Source organism: Agelaius tricolor, unplaced genomic scaffold (genome assembly GCF_023055355.1).
Source record: "Agelaius tricolor isolate 1412-34295 unplaced genomic scaffold, bAgeTri1.0.p SCAF_7, whole genome shotgun sequence".
Lineage (NCBI taxonomy): Eukaryota > Metazoa > Chordata > Aves > Passeriformes > Icteridae > Agelaius > Agelaius tricolor.
The window spans coordinates 25,423,165-25,446,094 of NW_027269267.1; the positions used below are offsets into that span (position 1 = coordinate 25,423,165).

Below are 22,930 nucleotides of genomic sequence, written 5' to 3' on the forward strand. Positions count from 1 at the left end.
CATCTGAGAGTCCTGGTACCCAATTAAAGCAGCTATAAAGAGGACACTGATGAAGCATGACTTTAGGTATTTCCTTCTTCTGAAATGCTTTTTCAAAAATGTTGGCTGCGAGTGTAATTGAATTGTCGCTCTAAACCAAGAGACAAGTGCATTATCTGGCCAAACAGGATTGGTGTACAGAAACACGAATGTAACTTTCAGCTTAGCTTTATTTAGGAGGAAATTTTTATTATATCAACCTAATTTAAGAAGTTTCCTAAAGGAAGAAAAAATTGAGGCAAGCTTTTAAAAAATATTCAAGATGCTTCCACTATGGCTAAGCAATGGAAAGTAAAAAAAAAAAAAAAAAAAAACACAAAACCAAGAAAACACTCAAAATTTATAATTGTTTAAATATGACTTGGTGCAACAAAGATTTAGTTCAGTGTAACGTACAGAATTTACTCTTTGAAAGATCCGTAGAAAGAAAACAAAGACTTGTGCTTCTCATATTGAATTATAAATGCTATTCAATTTACTTCAAAAATTGCTTCTAAGTTGCTTCAACTGTTCATTTTTAATATTCATTGGCAGAAAAAACCAGGTAGATTTCTTTTTAACATAGAAATATCTTAGAAATACACTATCTTCAACTTATAATGTCACATACCTTGAAAAACAAAACAAACATTTGCTACACAAAAAGTCAACAATAAATATTTTTGAAAATCATATATGTAAAAAAAATCTCCTGAATGTTTAATTTGAAATAGTGATTACAGCACCTACAGCTTACTGTGTTTTTGTTAATGCCATGCGACAATCTAAGAAAATAAACCACAGTTTTCGTATATCAATGTAATATCTGTTAAAAATTACTGATCTCAACTTATCTATTGTTAGTTTACAAATAAAAATGTAGATAATTGTAAATTAGGGTAAGCAAAGCATGCAAATCTATAGATTCTATATCTGAATTCCTAGATTAGCATTAAAACCAATCACCGCAACAAATACCTCAACAGTATGCCTTGTGTGCAGAAAGGAAGCGATACTGAACATTCAATGCCACAACTGTAAGGTTTTCGGAGAAGCACCTGTGGCAGTTTCAGCAGTTTCTATATGGAATGCTCCCCCTTTCTAGGATTACTTGAAAAAATCAAGTCAATTCGAATTACGTAGCTGTAAAACATTGACATGTGTAGTTTTTACAGTTTCAGAATCTTCTGTTTGATTTAAACGGGCAATGGTGCATAAACAGGAAACTTATATCATAAGGGATCACATATTTGCAGGCAACATTAAGATTAAAAGTACATTAACATACATAAAGTGCTGTAGCACATTATTCAATATGTAAGCCATTATCATGTGACCACCTTAACAACAAGATACTAAGCCTTTTATGCCTTTAAAAGCATTATAACTTTCATCCTGAAACCAATTTTTCAGTTCTCCACTGAAATTTATATAGAATGGATTAAAGTTACCGGTCAACTCATGGCTTCAATTACTTTAAATTTAGTAGGCTGTATCTCAAAAGAATTAGTAGCTATTCCTATATACAAAAATTAGCAGATACAAGGATTAAAACAAAACAAAAGAAGAAAGAGAAAAAAAGATCAGAACACTAAAACGCCCACAGTGAGAAAAATTGTTTCCTATATAAACAGTAGTATACTAGTGTAAAATTTCTAAAGCAAAATTATTTTAAAATACTAAACTTTAAGTGTTTTAACCCTTTGGTGTCCAAATACAGAAGTTATAAAATTGTTTCAAACTTTTTTTTTTCCAGATACCAAGAGAAAAATAATCTTAACTAAACAGATGTGTGTCACTGCTGGGGCAGTTATACAAATTCATGCTAGAATTACACACTGGGCATCTACAAAAGCACAAGTTGGTGCCAAGTTTTTATTTCACAACAAAGCATCTGGCAGCTGAAATTATTTTACACTTTTAAAACCAGTGCTAGAGTTCCTGTGAACATCATCCAAAATCATAGCAAGAGGAATATACTGAACAGAAGGACTCTGTTTTGTGAAGCCACTTTCTCCACAGGAAAACCAAAGTTCACTATGAATTATGCAGCTATAATTAGCTCCTAGATACTTCAGCTCCTGACTGAGCAAACACTGGCAGAAGAAAGAATTCATTAACCATGTTAGGCAGCGTTGCAGTTACCACAAACATCACCATCAGGATTTTTTATTCTATCTGTATTCCCATTTATATGCTTTACTAAAGACCTCAAGCAGTGCACTTCATTTTCAGTACCTTTTGTACAAAATATTCACATTTCCAAGTAAACCTTCCCCTGATCAATATAGGCTTGACTTGGCCTAGTTCTAGCAACAATATTTTTAAATTCATATTTCATTATTTAAGAAGTGATTCCTAATGACAATTCACAAAGGGAAGGTAGGAAAGACTATGGTAATTCTTGAAACAACAGTCTGATTGCAATATAGCATAACAGAAAAGACCTTTCTACTAAAATCAAAGTATTTCCTAGATCACTAGCGAAATTTTATTCCAAATAATAATAGTACTGCAGCCACTTAAAGAGAATGTAAGAGTTACTTAGCCAACCTCATAGCAATGAGAACTTTCACTGCTGTTGACTTCAGGTTTCTAGGAACAGAGCAAGAATTGCAAATGAAGTTGCTAACAATGAAGAAAGTGTAATGGAAAACTACTGAGAACAGGTTCAGAGCAAACTCTAAATTGAAAAGATAAAACAACTTTACAATACAGATATCGACCAAGATGACTTTAGTAACAAATAAAATGACATTATTTGTCCTCAACATAGCAAATAGCTACCCAAAGGTAGCTTAGAATTAGAGAAATGAAGGAAGCAAGCTTCTCTCAAATGTGCCAAACTTGAAAGAAAGTTCAAGCTGTTCAGTACAAACAGCATGGACAGTGGAAGTTTGGAAATAAAAATAAAGAGGTAAATTAATGTAATGGTACTTTTGTACCAAAAGCAGAGCAAAAATCAAGAATGAAAGGACTACAGGTAGCAGATGGTTTCATTATTTTCCCATAATAGGGACACTATCAAACTACACAGTCTTGTTGGAATTTTTTGGTGTGAAAAATAACTTGGTGTGTTTACTCAAGCAGACATAAAATCTTCCGGATTAACAAACTGCTGAAGTGTACAAAACCAGTTTAAATGAGCTTCATGAAAAAAAGTTTTTTGAACTTAGATTTTTCTCCCTTTATAAGAAAATTTATCCATCGTATATAAGTGCAATCAAGCAAAACAGAATGAAGCTGAAGAGTAATATTTTCCCTAGGTTATGATTACCAAAGCTCTTCCATGGTTTGTTAAGCCTCCACGCCATGAGATACATCTTGTAATCAGTAGTGCATGACACATAAGAAAACTTTGCTGACCAACCTGAACATGTTCTGGGCCACACCACATCTACCTCCTGTTTTTTTTTGTCCAGAGGCTACTAAGTACTAAGGTCTACGAACAACTTTACTGAAAAGACAGAAACCAGATCAGCAAACAAAACCCAAATCAACACGGCAGGCTAGAGCAGATGTAGCAATAAACAATCCTCTCACCATGTATCTAGTCAAAAACTATTGCCAGATCAAGCACAGCACCCCTACAAATCACCACCACTGACATCTGGACTAACCATCAGAACTAGTAAGATTACTATATTTAGGATATAATTGTTTCTTTCACTGTATTTAACTCTGGCAAAGCTCCACTTTGTAACACTTTGGTTTCTCCACTTGACTTAACTGTACCCAGGTTTCTGTAGCCAGAAGAGCAACAGAATAGCTTATCTTGCAGAAAAAAAAGAAAATCTATCTTAAGGGAAACTGCACACACTAATGTGAGCATCAGCACAGTATCTTACACGAAGGCAGATCAATCCCAACAAAAAACCCCAAACATTCCTGTCAGAAATCTGACCCATCTGCATATAAAAGTCTTGGTAACACTTCCATATTCTTTACCCAGCTCTCTTGGACTGAACAAAGTCAAGAAACCAGTGCTATAGGGTTTCTCACTAATGAATAAGCTAAACTATCAAGCTCACATGTATCTAGTGAATTTCATCTCTATGTTTCAGAAAGGTCATAAGTATCATTGCTTTAATGATGGATTTTACTTTATTCATAAAAAGCACAGCCTCTCATATTCTGTGCTATCTTCCAGCTGATGCCAGTCATCACTGTTGTTATTCCACCCCCACTAAGAATAATCTGCATTCAAACTGAACAGGAATTCAGTGGTATGAGTTTGCCTCAGCTTCCTGCAATTATTAGGAATACCAGTAACTCAGAAAACTACATTTTTCCAGACTGGTTTACTCTAAGACTGAGCCTCTCTCATTTTTTAACAGTCACCCATGCATATACATTCTGCTTTGGTATTTCCAAATCTTTTCTTCAGACTGAATCCAAATTACTGCCCTACTTCATAATCACAAGCTCCTACAAACCACCTCAAGTACTGCTACAACCATAGCAACCAAACAGGAAACCAAACATGGAAGAATTTGCCAATCTTTACTTGCAGTTTTTTAAAGGAGAATTAGTGTTTCACCACTGAAATGTACATGCCACTTTGAATTTGCCTTCCCATAACAATTTACATAAAATGGGAAAGGCAGAATAAATTCCAACGTGTGTATCCTCTACACTGAAAAATGGTCACTACAAGAATACTACAGTGATGGCCCTTAAAATGCTTGTTACATACAATTAAAAAGAATTGCCATATATTCCTCATTAATTATACAGCAACGTTTAATAATGCAACAACAGCAATTAATCCAGCAGTTTAACTAGTATCTGGAGGCAATCAGGTTTATAAAAAGAATGTGTATGAAGTGGTCTGAGTTTGGAAAGTACCAAACAGATTATACAAACACTAATATACTAATTAACAGATAAGAACCTCTCAGTTGAAAAAGCACCTAAATCCAAATGATCAGTAAGATCCTGAAGCATTACTCTCAAGATGAGGTTAATTTAATGACTGTAAGAAAGCAGAATGTTGCTTCTTCTACACTGAATCTATGCTGTAATACAGTTTCTGAAGTAAAGAGGTGACATCATTCTGGCCCTTCACAAGTATGTTAACACCAGAAATGGACTGCAGTTCAATATTAAAAGTTTGGTAGTTAAGTTAGCTAGGCAAGAAAAACAAGCTCACAGTAAAAACCTGCAAATAGCTCCTAGGATCTTAAGAAATCAAGAAGATATCCATTAACTAAGACAGGAGATTTTTGAACCCTGAGACCCTTCAAGAAAAGAGGCCATGTAAGCTTCCCCCCCAGACAGAAAGGAACTGAGGGTTTGCATCAGAAAGGAATGGCCTACTTCTGCACTGTCATGAAAACAACACGTCACTGTCTCTTCACTAGAGGTGACTGATTTTCAGAAGTCAAGAAATCTCCAAAGTACAAATGAGAAGAATAAAAGCTGAGATATCACAAGAGTGATCACATGGAACAGAAATACAAGAATTTCACAAAGGACTAATCCAGCAGCACTAAAAAAATCACAGCAGACAGATTTCTGTTATGGAAGATGGATAGCAGTTGTGAAGAAGAAAAATTATATTAATATTGCCTTTTTAAACAACACAATGCAGTTTGTGACACACAAGTTTGACAAGAAGAAATAAAGTTAAGTAAATCTCTGTCTAAGAATGAGAATAAAGGTCTTGCTGAAAAATTTATTATCAGTGATAGGACATTTCTGACATTGAATTTACACACTCAGATGAATGCCAGACAGCTTTAACAAGAAAGTGGCTGAAGTGTCTGCCTAATCCAGATCAACATCACTGTATGAATCTGTCATCTGGTGGAAACAGATGTACTGGTTTATTTATCTCAGCATGTCACTGCTTCTACTCAAACCTTGAGACCAGAATATATTAAAACTAGAAAGGAAATTATCTCTTTAGATAACATGTCTCATAACATGCCATCATAGTATACAACCCAAATTTACCCAAAACCTGAAGATTTCTTGCAGGCAAATAAAAAGGTTTTCTATAATACTATTCAAATATCATGATCAGTAAAACCTTTAAGCAATCAAGAATTTTTGTTTAACTGGATGGGTACATACCAAGCCACAGTCCATTCCACAAGTTACACCTCTCTCTATCCCAGGATAATACAGTGTTTGAAACTTCTCTCTTAGTTCTAAATCAAGACACTAAGGAATACACATCTGCTTAAATGACAGCTGCAGAAGAATTTTTATTCAGAGATAAGTGGACACAATGCACAAGTGCACTATATGCAAACGGACATGAAGCAAGTCAGGATAATCAATAGTTGCATCTGCTTCTTTTTGATTCAACAGTGTCCTGTGTTTACAGCTGAATTTTGTATTTTTAAATATGCTGTGATACAATCTGTATAACTACATTAAAACACAGCATTTACATAAGAGTGCAAAAGAGCAAAACAAAACATGGCACCAAGAAGGCTTTTCCTCTATACAGAGCTGTGGACACTTGTCTGTCACCATGATAAATAATACACAATTAACCATACATAAATTGCATCAATATGCCTTTTAGTGAAAATCCAGCAGTAATTATGGATACTTTAAAAGGTACTATCCACATTAAAAAGTCAGTTACACAGCAAACCTTTTCACTCATATGAGGACATTGTGACCACCTGCTTCCCCCTCTTCAAGGGTCCATGAATACCATAGTTAGTGGAGCAACCATTTTTATGGCTGTAGGACATACTGTGCACAGAATATGCTTCAGCTAAAATGAGAAGGTAAATACCACAAAAAAAATCAAAATATTTTCACTAGGGTACAATTATTATTTTTTAATATTATTAAAAATTTACACAGGAATAGAGACCCAAATTCTCTCTCATCAATTAGGAAAACAATGCAACAAGCTTAATGAGATTTATACTGCAACATCCTGTCTTTCTCTGCAAAAGCAATACACTAGCAAGCCTGAAATATAGTAAACTAGAAAAATTCAACTGAGGCTATTCTATTAAAACTAAAATTCTTCCTTTTATCCTTGACTGTTATCAATAGTCTCTGTATTCCAATATAACCAAAGGAGGATATAAAGTAGAAATGTGGTAAACACTGATAATAAGGTTTCTCTAGTCCAAGTTACTTCATTTTAACAGCAATAATCACTAATTAACAAAAAAATACATTTCTTGCAATATTACATTAGTGGTTACTAGTGTTTGTGTAATAATGAAATCTTAGCATCCCTGTTCTACTTGCTGTAAAAAACTAGGGATGATGGCATTTTGGACCTACATTATAAATATTGTGTAAAGGTACTGGACTATTTGGAGTCCCAAGGGGTATTCCATTCATCTTTATGAAACTAGACTTCCATACTGTTAACTACACTAAGAAATAAAGAAAAAACTGGATTAGAGGATCTAATCCCAGTAAAAATAGAAAGTACTTATTCATCATCAGTACAGATCAGCAGTTTAATTATAGTAAGTGCTAAGTTCTGTATTTCATAAAGTTCTTGCCTTGGTTTTATCAATCAATTATCAGTCAATTTTATCAGTCAATTATCATTTCAGTTAATATATACAAATTAAAACTCAAATATACAGCTAAAATCCCTCTCCTTTTCTTCTAACTGGAGTCATAAAATAAAGGAGTCAGAATTTCCAAAGCATTTATATTTTCATGTTTTTACAAAAATGAGGAAATCTACATAACCATTAATCAGGGCCAGCTTTCAAAACCAGATGACCCAAAATTAATCAGTGTCAAAAGCATATACATGGATTTGGCCTAATTTAACATACTGAACCTGGAAACTAAGGAAAAAAAATCCTCACCCCTATCAGTCAATAGCTAACTCCCTCAGGTGACAGGGCCAAGTCCTTATTCTCTAAATGATTAAACTTGGGTTGCTCCACAAGCCTTTTGCATTTGCATCCCTGATTTTACCATTCCCATGATAGGACCTGATGTTTAATTACCTATTTGAAACATAGATGGAATTCAAAGTTAGGCAACTGAGAATTCATGTTATTTTCCTGTTCATTAAAACTGCTATAAACCTACACTGCTTTTGCTGAAAATAACTTTGGTCAAAGACAGGTATCACGCATTTCACATTGTTTATGTAGTTCCACAACTTTTCTTTTGATTGGCTACTTTGTTAAAACCACAAGATTACATACTAATTGATGATGATAATTAAGGTTTGCTCAATTCCACAGTAAATTTAATTCCAAGTTTATCTTAAAAATATCCAAAAGTGAGTGAAAAATGGGAAATTATACATTCAAGACTGATTTATTGTGCTTGTCAATAACTGAGACAGCTTATTTCGTTTTTCTATAAAGAAATCTCTTCATACAAAGCAATTAGTTCACTACTATTAACCTAAAGGTAATATATTCCCTGAATACTCTATGACACAGCTAAAAGAGTTAAATTTTATGGTAGATTTATCAAGGCAGCATTACAAAAACAGTAAGATGGAAACCAAAGGGTAAAACAAGAAATTAACTACATGATTCTTATTTCACTTACAACTTCAAAGTTTCATAGTGCAGGGTAAAATACAGTAACTAGTTACCATTTAAGATAATAAAGCTAGTTCTAATTAAAACATATTGCTAAAGTATTGATATTATTTATAAGCCATAGAGCTTATACTCAACATTTCTAGGTGAAAACTGCATCCATTTTGTCCATGCTGTAAGTTGCAAAAGTTTGTGAGCTTTTCTGAATGTTTTTGCAGTACATAAACCTTTAAAGAAAAAAGTTAACAGGGCAAATACACAATACACTAACAAACAGTAATAAACTAATGGTGAAGTGTGTGAATTGCTGTTTTGCACATAATGCTGCTTTTGCATTGTTTTCTATATTTATTCATCAGTGCAAGGTGTAGATTTCTTGTAAAAAATAACTACATGCTGAATAAACTGTATAGTTTGGGGTCATCTGACAGAAGCACAATAAATATTTTACTATATCAGATGTATGTGCAACACTAATGTAGCACAATGGTATCATTTAATTAAAATTAACTTTATTACTAGACATGCAAAATATCTTAGGCTTCATTACAGTTGGACATGTCTAGCTGTCATTATTATTTGGATCATGTGTCTGCTGTTTTGACTTTTCTTTCTGAAATTAGTATCTATGTTTACCAATCTAAGTTAGTCAGCTACACACACAACAATCAACAACAAGAAAAAATACCTCACTTACTCTATTTGCGCACCATGAGCCACAAGGGCACTTATGGAATCCATACTACCAGACCGTGCTGCTTTATGAATAGGAGTTTCACCAACATAATCCTGTAAAGACAAACTACATTTTGTCAAGCATAATCTTTCTAAAAATTAAAATACTATTATTACATTACTTTAATTAAGAGAGCAGATATATAAAAGCAGCATTTATTATTAGCTAGCAAATACACCAGGTACTTCATCATTACTTTAAAGTCTGCAGTTGGCTGTCAAGTACATTAGACTTTTAGCAAGAAGTAACATTAAAGGCATTTAACTCACAAGATAAGCCTTATCCAATAGCTCAACAATTAGCAGACTCAGATTCAGAAAACTGGTCAACCCTCCCAACATCCACCACCGCAAGACGTTATTCTAACACCTTCATTTCCTGGCACTCCTTTCCCAATACACTGGGCTGCACAAGCCCTCTTGAGCTCGGGAGCAGCAAGGCTGAGTCTGTGGGACTGTGCTGCTTTCAGATCTTGCTGGCACACTGACTCAGTCCTTGAGGCTGGCACCATCAGTACTCGGCAGGAGAGGAGCCCATACGCAGAGCTTACTGCAATAGAGGTATGCCCAGTGTTCACAGGACAGGCCAGATCTCCCCCAACACATACACATTGATTCACATCCTAGATATTTTTCTTTTCTGATTTTCTGTCAATTTATATTCCATTAGTATTAACCAGCACATCCAGTAATTCAATTCTTTTGCATAATGTGCAGACATACCGGAGTATTGCTTTTCAGGCAACTCCCCCCCATTAACCATCTTTCTTACAGGTAACAGGGAGGATCTACAACAATTTTACAAATCCAAGCAAGCAGCAAGTAAATTCATGCATCATGATCTACAGGCTGCAGAGGAAGTTCAGTACTTGCAATTAACCATCAGTATTAAGAACCACAGAGAAGAATCTGTAATGAAACATTGCCTTGGAATAGCAAGTAAATGTACTGGTCTGTTAATGTGATTCATCCTCAACACTTCCACGGTGTAGCAAGGGTTTTTTGGTTGTTTTTTTTTTTTCTTTTTCTTTGTTTTTTTCCCCCTTTCTCTTTGTCTCCAAACTTTTGACAGGCTTCATTAGTCTGTTCCAGATATTAAACATGTTCTAGCTGTATGTGCCTCAGTTTAGCTTCCCTGTTCCTTTTATTAAAATATCAACATTAGCTATTAAATTAACACAGCGCCTTTACTGATTCACCAGTGTTTACACACAACAGTGTTCATGCCTAACTCCACAGTACTGGCTAGACTTTAGCTCTACTTGAAATGTGAATACATGCAAAATATGATCATACTACCTAGAAGCTATTAAGTGTCTAAAATTGTCTGCCAAGCTTTTGAGAAATTTAATCCTATCTTTTAGGCCATGTAAGTATAACTTGAAAATGAATTTTGGATTATAATGTATGTATTCTCAATTTTCTACTTGACAATTTTATTTCATGGTGAAATATCTTTATAACAAGTTACAAATACATGGAGGGTAAGCCAGTGCTTAAGACATATATTCAGCCAGACAGTGAACTACTTAGCACACCCAGCAGGGAACAACAATGGCACCAAAGTTTACTTTCTTATAAAATAAGGAAAACTGTTGAGGCTGACAAAGTTTGGACATAGGAAAGAGCAGCAATGTCTTAGAGATTAGAAAAAGGCTATAAAGCCCTTCTTCCAAAGTGGATGGCTGCAGCTGATGGATAGAAGACTGCTTTCCAATGAAGTTTATGCAAATTTTTCCTATTTGTAACTTCCCCTGAAGTAACAGGAAGAGAAAGAAATTTAAGAGAGGACACAATTTTTAAACTATCATACATTGAAATTTATTTGAGGCTAATTTATCCAGAAAAAATTTCTTTGGGTAATAAATTTTCCAGTCATAAAAGCTGTCTTCAATTCATCATTCTGTTACAGTGTCCTCCCCTCCTCCCTTTTATTAAAATGGCCAAAGTATAGAAAGTAAGTGATTTGCTTCTTTTGGTCAGCATTAGTATCTGCAAGCCCAAGTCTAAGTTACAATAGATTTACTCAATATGAAGTTCAGGTTAGGGTTAGTTGGCCATGCATATGGCAGAGATAAAATCTTCCTGAGCCCTAAAAACCTGGCACACTGCCCACAGTAAGATCTAGAGAACTGAATTCCATCATTGCTGTGGGGACACACAAAAAGGATGAGAGAAGACCTTTGCAAAAGGACTCCCCAGCATTGCATTAGAAGGATGAGCTAAGCTTATAGCAGCTACCACTTCCATCACCAAACAGAAAAGATTAGTATTTCAGAAGGGAATATATGTCTTGAGAAGGGCTGCTTTTAATCACTGGCCCAGAAAATCATGTGTCTGAACTTAAGGAATTCAAATAATACTTAAAAAACAACAGAATACAGACTTAGGTTTTTATAGCATTCCTTTTAATTACAGTACCCAAATTTCAGTTGTCATTACTATTATGTTGTTTTAAATTCTCATAAGGGGCCAAATATATTTGCACTGAAACACTTTCTTAGCTCTCCTCAGAAATTCTCTCTAGATTTTAAGTTTGACTAAATGGAAAATACACATGGGAAAATATATACATCCCACTGAAAGATGGCAATGCATAGAGAAGAAAACAAAAGTATTCTGTATGAGTCTCAGAACAATTGTTTTGATTCAACAACTGGAATGGATGTGACCTAACAGGAAAACAAAGTAACATTTTTTTTCCAAGAAGTTTCTGAGAGCAGTTCAGGGTATTAGCCTGTCAGCACATTCTCACGTGTAAAATACTTCTTCCCTATCTCTTTTATCTCACAAAAGAAGTTCTTTTATTTTGAGAAGCTCTATTAATTCCTCATTACCCCCGATAACACCTCATAATCCTTTAAACTGGTCACACTCCCCATCTGTGCTTGAGTCTGAAACAATCCCTTTTGTAATAATATTCCAGGAAGAGAAGCATCAATGACTCGTACTGGCCTTTCACAACTAGAGCAGAACTCATCCCTCTGTTGCAACACTGCACAAACAGCCCAAACTTGTCTCACAATCTAGAGGATGCATTCTAAATAAATGAGTAGAAACTCAAACTAAGTTTCATTAATTTAGCATTCATGATAATACATTTGATTGGTTCTGTGGTTACTAAATATTTTGTGCACAGTGCTCTTGAAGAAATGACAAAAAGAATTCATGAACCATCACAGACACATTTAGTTTTTGCAACCCATTGCTGAATGCCTTCCTCCTTTCCCTTGGAAAGAATGGCTACCCTCTCACACAGACAAGGGCAGTTTTCTCTAGCTTGGCGTCATGACTAGATTACCTTTGACTTTTATTTCATTTTACTGCATAAACATCTAGCTTCCTTCCTTATTATCTTTTTATTTATGTGGCTGAAGAGTCTTTTGCTTTTTTTGGCTTTAATCAGTAAATCTATCTCAGCTTGACTAATCAGTTTCCAGTTCCTCACTATGCTCTTAACCTCAAAAGACACTTCCTCTACTGATTACATACTTTTCTCAAACTCTCTTCCCTGGCCTCTTTCATGTATGGGTATTTTTTTCAATTCAGTCTAAAGCCATTTTTTACTCCATTTTTTCCTCCTTCTTCTTTTGGGACCTGAATTCTGTTAGCTTGAGGATGGTCCAGTTGAATTCAGAGCACATTTCCTGTTTTGTTCTCCAAATTCCAAGTCCCTGGACGTGATTCAATTGATTTCACTCACTGGTACCCTTACATTCCTTCCATTTATCAAAAAACAACCAACCAACCAACCAAACAAAAAAAACCCCAAAAAAAACCCCCAAAAAAACCCCAAAAAAACAAAAAAAAACCCCACCCAAACAATCAAACAATCAACACAAAAATAATAAAAAAAACCCCCAAATCAAAACAACCCTCCCAGTGAAAAGCAACTTACTTGCAGGAATTTATTTTTAAAGTAAAAAGCTCTTACTTGCAGAAAAGCAACTTACTTGCAGGAATTTATTTTTAAAGTAAAAAGCTCCCACACATATTTACACTGAAAACTTTCAACAATGAATACTCTTTTGGATGGGACAGAATTGATTTTCTTCATAGTACCTGGTAAGATGTTTTGGGCTTGTGAGCAGCAAAGTGTTTTTAGTACACCAATGTTCTAGCTGGGAGTAGGCTGGGATGTGCCCCAGCTGAGACCACTGACCCAAAGGAGCAGAGGATTATTCCATGCCATGTGACACCATGCTCAGCAAATAGAACTGGGGCTGCCATTGCTCCAGCAGTGGCTGGCATCACTGAGGCAGTGGTGAGCAACAAAGCTTTTTGTGCTGTGAGGTTTTTAAAAATGTTTTATCACTTGATTTTCTTGGATTTCTTTTTCTTTGTTTCCTTTTTTTACCAGTTAACCTGTCTTTATTTCAACCGATGAGTTCTCACACCTCCCTGCTGATCCTCCCCCTCACCTCACCGGGTGGGGGAACAAGGAAGCAGCTGTGTGGTGCTTAGGTATTCAGTGGGGATAAACCTCAACACTGTGCAAGCACGTCTAAAATATTTCTAGTAGTGATACCGGACTAAGACACAGAAGCCCTTACTTGAAAAGAAATACAAACTAACTCCATTCCTTAACTAAACTGACTAAATTTCAATCCTCTATCAGATGATCAAATTTCCAAACACTACTCATTTCTTAGAACCTGTATCCTATCTTTTCTGAAGCTAGGAAGCAGAAACTAGAGAACACCGAGTACCTTTCCTCCTTTGCTAAAAAGGCTTTTGTGCCCAAGTGAGAACTTATGGAATCTTTTTATCTGGATTTAGATCTAATTGTTGTTAAAAATAAAAACTGTAATATACCCAAAGAATGTTTTCTTCCTCCCTACCAAGGATATCAGCCTATTTACAGTTCTTGCTCCTATGGGTAGTCTAACCCTCCCCTAAAACTATCTGACACCACTGCCATGTGATGTTAACTGACTGCATGAATAGTAAGTTGCATCTCCTGTAAGGGTGCAGTATTTCTTTTCCTTTCCCTTTATGACAGGCCACACAACACTTTTTTTGGCCAATCAACAAAGGCAACATACAAAAGAAATGTTTAATAGGCTGAGGCTAGAGGGAAAATATATTTAAATGAAGTTAATGGTTTTTTAAATCAGAAGTACTTATTATCTGATGTATCTAACATATACAACAGCCCAGAACCAATCTGTGTTGTGACAAGGATAAATCAGAAAAAAATCCTCAGGAAAACTAGCAGGATAATTGCTTTGCACTGTTACAGTGAACTAGAGCAGGCAGGCAGCCAAATGCAGGTCCTGAGTCACACTACTAACAACTATTAGCAGGCACAGCCCACTGAGGGGAAAAAAAAAGAAAAATCAGAAACAGTAGGACATTGTCTGGAATACACTGATGGGTAGAAACAAACCATTGCTTGGCACTTCAGCTTTCCTCCTGTGTATTGTTATATGGTGATCCTGGGGGTAAGGAGCTGCCCACTGATGAGAGACAGACGTGATTCTAGCCAGCACAAACAGTTACATAAGACGGCTGGGCATCACAGGATATACTCACAAAATTTATTTGGGGAGCAAAGTGAAGTTGGGACAAGCAGTTTTCAGCATTTGTCCTTCATTGCTGCTGTCTGAGAAATGTCCTGGGCAACTCTCACCAGCAACAAGATAAAACATGTTTAAGTTTTCCTAAACTTCAGGGCAGGCAGCATGAGCTACAATACAATACCTCAGGGCAGATATGAAAGCATGCATGCAAACTCTACTGAGTACCGGAGGTTTACGGTAAAACTGAGAGACTCGAGTGGATTCCTTTTCAGAAGCTATCCTTTTCTTTTTCCAGAAGTGAAGGGTTAGTCTGTAGCCAATGACCAGAAGTCACTTTGGAAGGAAAAGTTTACTAGTTTAAATATCAAGCATTCCCAGATCTTTCTCAGCATGTGTTTTGTATCCAGTGTCCATGGAACACTTGTCCTCACACAAGCATTAGCCAGTGACTATGTCTGTTTGGAGTACAGCATCAGTCAGCGAGCTGGAAGGAATAAACAAAATACACATCAGGAAATAGTGCTCCAAAAGCTCAAAAGTGTGGGTGGAAGCCCTAGATGATCACCTAAAAGTGCTTGCAAATTAAATAAGGAACAGAGATCATTTAAGGAGTTCAAATCAAACAAGAATAGTAGAATTTGACTGCAATTCAATAAACAGCTGAGGAAACTGGGGATAGCAAAGCATGCACTGTGCTTTACATAGTCATGTATGCAACATTCCAACTACCTGTGGGATGAGCTTTCTGCTTTAGTTATCACCAAGGCACACTGCCTAGCTTTCAGTGCTTGTGCATGAGAAAACAGGGTGACTGACCAGTTGTATCCTACAAACTTCAGAGACTTTTTGTTTCTACTACCATTTAATTAACCAGAGGTACCTTATATTGTCACTAAACTGAGTCTGAAATACCTCTGGTCATATGTTCAATTGGAATCTTGTGGGTGCAAAAAAAAGTTACTACACTGAAGTGTAACTTGAGCCTACCATTAATGACATACAAGGCACCCACCATGTCAGCTCTCAGCACCCACCTCTGCTGTGTCCGTGGTCTGTCACTGCCTCAGTCTGACCACGTAAGTCTATAAGATCCTATCACCACTATCTGAGAACCTGACAATGTGGAAGATCATTTGCTCTGGCAACAAGCCAGCAACATACAGACTTCTGAGTCACTGTCTTGCCTTAGTAACTTCTTTAAGCTGGAATGAGTCTCCTGCCCATTTTTAACTGCCTATTATACTGCCTTCTGTTTTCTTTTACAGTCATCTGCATGTTGCCCTCAGCCCATGGAGAGATCTCTCCACACTCTTCTCTTCTTCTGGGAGCTAGCTGCTACTTTTCTTCTTTGCTACAACCTCACTCACTACATGTGATTTTTTTCCCCTCATGTTCCAGGACATCAAGCTTGTTCTTCAACTCCATTTCAACCTCACTGGTCAGTTCTTCTCTTTATCCTCATAGCTGGAAACTTTCATTCTTCTCATTCATTCACTTTCATTCATTCTTCTCTTCTCATTTAGCAGTTATTTGTACATCTTTATTCTGTGCATGCCACGTTTCCTCTCTAATCACCATTTCTTTACATTCTTACCTGGTCTCCAGATGCATTTACAGCTCTTGTATTTTCTCTTCTGAAGATTCTACCACTATGCAGCAATAACTTTTTGCATAAGTTATTTTTGTCAGGTATCAAGGAGAAGATGCCATCTATAGCCTCTGCATCCAGCCACCTTCATTGTTTCTACAATTCTCCTGATGTCTCACAGCTGTTCTCAATGCACCAGACTTCTTTTCTGAAAACTCAACACAAACTTCCCCATTTCTTATTTTTGCACAGCTTAAAAAAAAAAAAGAACCAAACTCTAGAAATGCAAATGTTTTAGTTCTTCAGCAGACTTAGCTTAACTCTACTGCATATAAAACGCAGTCTGGCCCTTAAATATTTTAAGAAAAGTATGATGCAAGATTTAACAGGCCAGACATTTTATGGATGCTGTGCTATACCACAGCTTTTAACAACAGCATATGCTGTAGTATTAATTACTCTGAGAATATTATTAAAAATACTTTTGATTACCATTAAAAAGGATGTTATGGATGACCAGCATACATAACAGATTCATTCAGTACTTCAAACATTTTCTTCAAAAACATGATGATAGTTTTTAGGTATTGATTCTGTTACAGTACCAGAGAGTACAACACTCCTTTGCAGGAATTTTGCTATATTAATGCACTCCCTGCTACCAAATAAATTACATACTCACCTAAACTAATTACAGTTATAGTAAAAAAATGGGCAAAAGAAATTTTTAAAATCACCTATTCATTCTTTGTTAGTCAAATACATGTTTCTGATCTATTTTCAGAAAGCTACTAGAAAAGCTTTAGAAATAATCTAAAAGAAAAATAACATAAAACCAGATGCACCTTAAAATAAATCAAGGCAGCTCTTACTAGTTAGATGTATGATAAATCATGAAGCACCACAAAGGTCTCATGGTTCTGTAGGTAATAGTAAATTTTTCTATTATTAGCATATTTATTAAGTATTATGTTCCTCACTAGTCTTTTTCTTGCCCCTACAGCAGCACTACAATATCAGGGTATTTGCTAATGCTGCCAATACAAGGCAACATTACCACTTAGTTCAAGAAGCAGCAAGATGTCAACTCCTAAAACAAATATCCCCCAAACCCCTAGAGGCTTAAAGGACATTTATTAGTCCTACCTCTACCTCAATGTAAAATGTCTATAACTGATAATTAAGTCACTTGACTTCAGCTGATGTCAAAAATGAAGCATCTGTATGTTAATGTAAGGCTCATACATGTCATAAAAAGGGATCAAGACACTCCTTGCAGAACTATATGCACACATGAAATACACATTAATCCGTACCTGTTTGTTTATGTTGGCCCCCACTTGAATCAACCAATTCAGGCACTGTGGATGTCCTCCAAAAGCAGCAATGTGGGCTGGTGTTTGAGCAAAACGTGTCGTACTGGCATTTACAGAAGCTCCAGCTCTTACTAACTGCATTAGGCACTCCAGCTTTAAAGACATGAGGGAAAATAAAACCAAAAATGTTACACAGATGTGCTATGACAATTAGCATGTGGTAATAAATACATAAAACCCAGAAGAGCTAGATTTACTAGTAAGACTACATGAATGAAAAATAAGACAGAATATGAAATTTAGGACTTCCTCCCTTCTCCTTCACTCCTTCCCCATTTGGTCATAGACCACACCTGAGAAGTACTTAATTCTCACCTCCAAAATGGAGTTTCATCTTTAATTTCAGAAAAGAGAAAAAGAGGACATAAACCCTTCAATCCTAACTACAAGAGATATTCAGTTCCCTTTTGTTAAGAAGGTGGAAAGGGAAGAAAGAAAAGTAGGGGAAAAAAAGGGGGAAGAGTTCTGATCCAGCAAACATAATGCTAACCAGATATTATTAGGTAAGATTTGCCAAAACAGAAGTGTTGTTAGGAGATATATAGATGCTGGACTCGTACTCCCAGCAGAGTTCATATAAAGCTAGATCAGAAAAACAAGAGATTTTTCATTTCTTTACTGTATTCCTGGAATGACAGAAGATTAGTCAAGAAAAATAATACTTAAGAATACATATAATGTGTTAAATCTATGAAAGGAATCAATTCCACCATTTTCTTGTTATTTCAGATAAGAAACTGTTTAAAACAAAACAGGCTGCTTGTTTGTGACACCATACAGATAAAAGCTTTCTTTTCTTTTAAAAAATTGCAGTAATGGTCAAGTTATATTCTGCCTTTTTTCCTAACATACTAACCAGAAGTGTCAGATAACCAGATACTATTTTTAAAGGTTCATAACTTGTCATTTGTAGAAACTAGGCAAACCACAGCTACGATGACCTCAACTTTCAAAAATAGTCAAAACAACACTCCTTTCCTGTCACACAGTAACATTGTATTGTTGATAGGAAAAGAAACTCACCATGCTGAAATAAACAGTTTAGTCTAGGCATCCATTTACTGTGGGTAGAAAACAAATACCCCTGCACATAGATGCAGCAGCAAAACAAAGACCCTTACACCAGCTCAGGCATTGGTTCATATAAAACAAATCTGTGGTTGTCTCAGTGTATCACAATTAAAGAAAACATCAGCCACACCACAGCTGTGGAATAGTCTGTCCATAAAGGAGCAATTAAAAATCATCTGAATGTGGGCTGGCAGCTTGACTCAGATAGAAGCATCAACATCAGGATAACATTCTCTGTTGCTGTGTGTCAGCCTTTCTTTTTCCCTCTCTTAACCTGCAAATTCCTGATCTTGCTGAATTACAATGAGATAAAAGTACCAAACACTGTAATGAAGTATTTTAATTAGTTTTGCAAATACATTGTCAACTTTATTTGTTTCCTTCCCTCATATAATTCAAACAAAACACATGTGAACCCTATCCCTTTGGACACACAGAAGTCATTTTTTTGGACTGTAATGGAGTTAAGGCTGGACACAGTTATACCAGGAACTCACTAACTGCATGAAGGGTGAGGATAACTGAAATATTGCATATTAATGAATCTAGCTCCATAAACATCAACATTGCCAAAGAGAAAGTACCTTTTCAAAAGAAAATGAGCACTTTTATTGGGGGAAAAAACCCAACATATCTTAAAAAATTTAAGTAACGTAACTTAAGAAAATTTATAACTCCAACACTAGACTACTGAACTACATTTTGTACTTGCCAATATTGGACTTTCCATGATCTTCACATGTTAGCACTCATAATATTGTTGTCAATCTTTAGTAGGTAATTATTAAATTGTAACACTTCAATTATTAATAAGTCATGCGATGGAAAACACCCCTTCAGCTACACCAAGAGGTTCATCTGTGGCAACTGAAGGCAAAAATAAATTTCGGCCTGTTTTTAGAACAATAGACTTTATTAATAGAGTTCATTTGAAAACACTTCCAGACAAGCATTACAACTTCAGGAAAGAATAATATTTCCTGCACAGGCACCAGGCTGAAAGAATTCCATAATTAGACAGGCATTACAGTCCATCTACTGAAAAGGAAAAAACACAAACTGATTCACCAGCACTATCTTGCACTGCTTGGATCCAAGAGGGCCACACACCATGATTATCCATGCAACTTCACTTTTAAACATTGTTTTTCCTTTTTTTTTTTTTTTAATACTCTGACTTTAGAGTCATAGAGCTTTAACTATGAATACATTTCATCCCATTAAAAGCTTGAGTATGGATCTTCTGTATCATGGCTGTCAGAAAAACCTGCTTCTTCCAACATTATGGAAGAAGGAGATTAATTCCATCCATGAACAGAAAAAGTCATCATGACAAAAAACAATACCTCACTTGATCATTTATGCTCGAGATCAGGACACACAAGTCCACTTTCATTAAATGACCTAAATTTAATACAGTAGATATTTTCCAACCTAAAGCAGAGGTTAAACTGATTTAGTGAAGAAAGACAGGCTTCTATACAGGCCACAACACTGGAAAAATACCAAGCAGGAGACAGGCATTTTTATCTCTACCACTTTTGTTCCAAAAGAAACAACATATTTACTACTATTTTGCTTCCTATAATGTAAACAGTCAAATGACAAAAAACAAAAGTGGGCAAAGAGCACAAGCAAAGAGATGTGGTCAGGGAAAATAAAAACTCAATTGCAAGTGACTAAAAAGAAAATTAAGTTTAGTCCAAAACAATGAACTAAAATTAATATAAAAATCAATTTTTTATGCAAGCCCTGTATTTTCTACCTCTCTGGTAGCTTTTTTAGACTATTAACATTTTTACATTCTGACCCATCTTCTCAGAAATCTGTGGAATACCAGTGTAATTTAGGGCACCATATAATTAACTCCAATTAAAATACAGAAACTCTAATGGGAATTAATTCACATCTCAGGAGACAAGCACTTTTCTGCAGTCAGGGAATGTCCTGAAATGCAAACTCCACCACAGGTACTCCACACAGCAAGTAAATTTGCACTTGCTGCTATCTCTAAAAGGAGCTCCATACTGTCATTAAATGCCCAGATATTACAACTAGAAACACAAGCTGCAATATCCATCACCTCCAATTGACTTTGCTGGTATTTTAACTATTACCTGCAAACTGTAGAAGTGTGCTTTAGAACAAGTTATTCAAGAACCCTGTTTTCACTTTTAGTTGTAAGAGATCCCATTTTTACTGGTGCTGGTGTTACAGCAGTATTTTCTCCCCCATAAGCCACCTTTTCTCTTTCACATATTCATTTACAACCAACTTGACTATTGCTGCTACTTCCTTCCTGAAGCTTATCTACAACTATATGCAAGAATTTAGCTCTACATAGCTTCACTGTAAAATCCTTCTGTACTGCCCTTTGATGCAGGGAGAGCCATCTTATGTTCAACCTGTGCCACAGGCAGAGGGAAAGAAAAACTCTTTGAAGTTCATCAAATCTGGACTCCTGCTGTGTGTGCAGGCACACATGTGTGTACATGTATGAACTGGGTTAGATTTCATTGCTCACAAGTAGCTCCAGGAAAGAACTAAACCAATTTTGTCTTTTGAGCGTCCTAGAGAGCTGCAGTGAGAAGCAATGGTCTGGTGGACCACGTTACTAACTGGCCCTGTATCACAGACAGACACAAAGTTCTGTCATCATATATAACTTTTTCCAGGAAAAGAAAAAACCAAACAAGTGAAAATCCCACAAAATCTAGAAAAACAAAGAAGTGAAGAGAAAGAGACCTGTTCAGTAACTGTTAACCAATGCTTCAAAAATTAACATTTGAAAACTGTGGTACTTCAAGAAACAGAAGAATTTTTCATTTCCTTTTGTTGAATGTGAATTCGGGAAACAAAAATGCCATAAATGTGAATGTAAGACATGCATCTGAGCAGCTCTTGTCTCACTGCTGGCAACACTCTGTTAACTGGTGAAAGGTACAAGTGTAACTGTGTCACACAAACACAAAGCCACTTGGATTTGGGCTCCAATACACTACTCTAACTTTTTCAAAGTGCTGTGCAGTCTTTGGCTCTGAGAAAATAACACAATTTAACTAGACTATAAAGTATGTAGATAACTTCCACAAATTGCTGCCTGGGTCTGATGGCTTTTAGGACAAAACATATGAACAAAATTCTGTAAAACACATTTACAGCCTATGTCATCTCTGTAAGACTCATTTCATCTGCCACATTTCCCCCCATATGTAACACCACCACCCATCAAATTCTGCCCATACCTAAGAATGAAAATAGCAAATACAAGCACAACGTGTTGAGGCCGACTTGTTCCCTTTGTTTGCTCTTTCTGCAAGTCTCTTCAACAGAAACTGGAATGTACACAAAAGCTCACTCAACCTACGATGGTTAGCAGGCACTTAAGATGCTTAAAGGACAAAAACAAAACAACACATACACTATCCAAAATCTATATCTAATAATTAAGTAAATACTACCTCGCAAAAGCACGACTGTCAGAAGCTCATACTGAAAAGAAATTCTTACAAGACAGAAAAAAGAAACAGAAGACCGTAAGGCCAATCAGTACCTTAATACTTCCTGCGGGTGTACTTCAGAAGGAAAATAAAGGCACTCCACTTTTTTTCGGAGTGCAGATTATTAGCTTCTTTCTCAACCGATAAAAGACTAGTCTACATTTTGGATTTTGTGGCTTTAGGGTTTTTTGTTTGCCTTTGTTTTAGGACTGGAAGACGACTTAGTTAAAGCTGCTTCTAAAAGCTTCTCAAAGAAACAACCGCAGCTAAGATCACATAACGTATAGAAACCATCTCCTAATGTCCTTTTATAAACCATGACAACTGCCTAAGTACATCAATCTTCCTGCTCTGGCACACAACCAATAAGCAAATAGAAGTATATGGGAAATGGGAGGGAGAACAAGAACAAAAGCCCTTCGAATTCTAAACTCAGACAAATCAATGAGGGGAAAAAAACAGATCCCAATCCTCTAGGCTGGAATCCTGCATAGTCTGAGATACTCACTGCATCAGAAACAGGAAACGTCTATATTAAAATCCAGGAATTAGAATACCACTCATTCTAAGATGTGAAGTTAACGGAGCTACTTCGTATGTTTTGGTCTTTCCTGCA

At 35.9% G+C, this 22,930-nt stretch overlaps 1 protein-coding gene across 1 annotated transcript in view; it reads right to left on the minus strand.

Moving 5' to 3' along the window:
• Positions 1-22,930, minus strand: part of ANKRD10 (ankyrin repeat domain 10) — a 37,841-nt gene that overhangs the window by 13,817 nt on the left and 1,094 nt on the right. The window contains exons 2-3 of the mRNA XM_071430622.1: positions 17,684-17,836; positions 9,220-9,311 (exon numbers count right to left, since the gene is read on the minus strand). Coding sequence (XP_071286723.1) covers positions 9,220-9,311; positions 17,684-17,836 — 245 coding nt within the window. The remainder of the gene's footprint in view (positions 1-9,219; positions 9,312-17,683; positions 17,837-22,930) is intronic.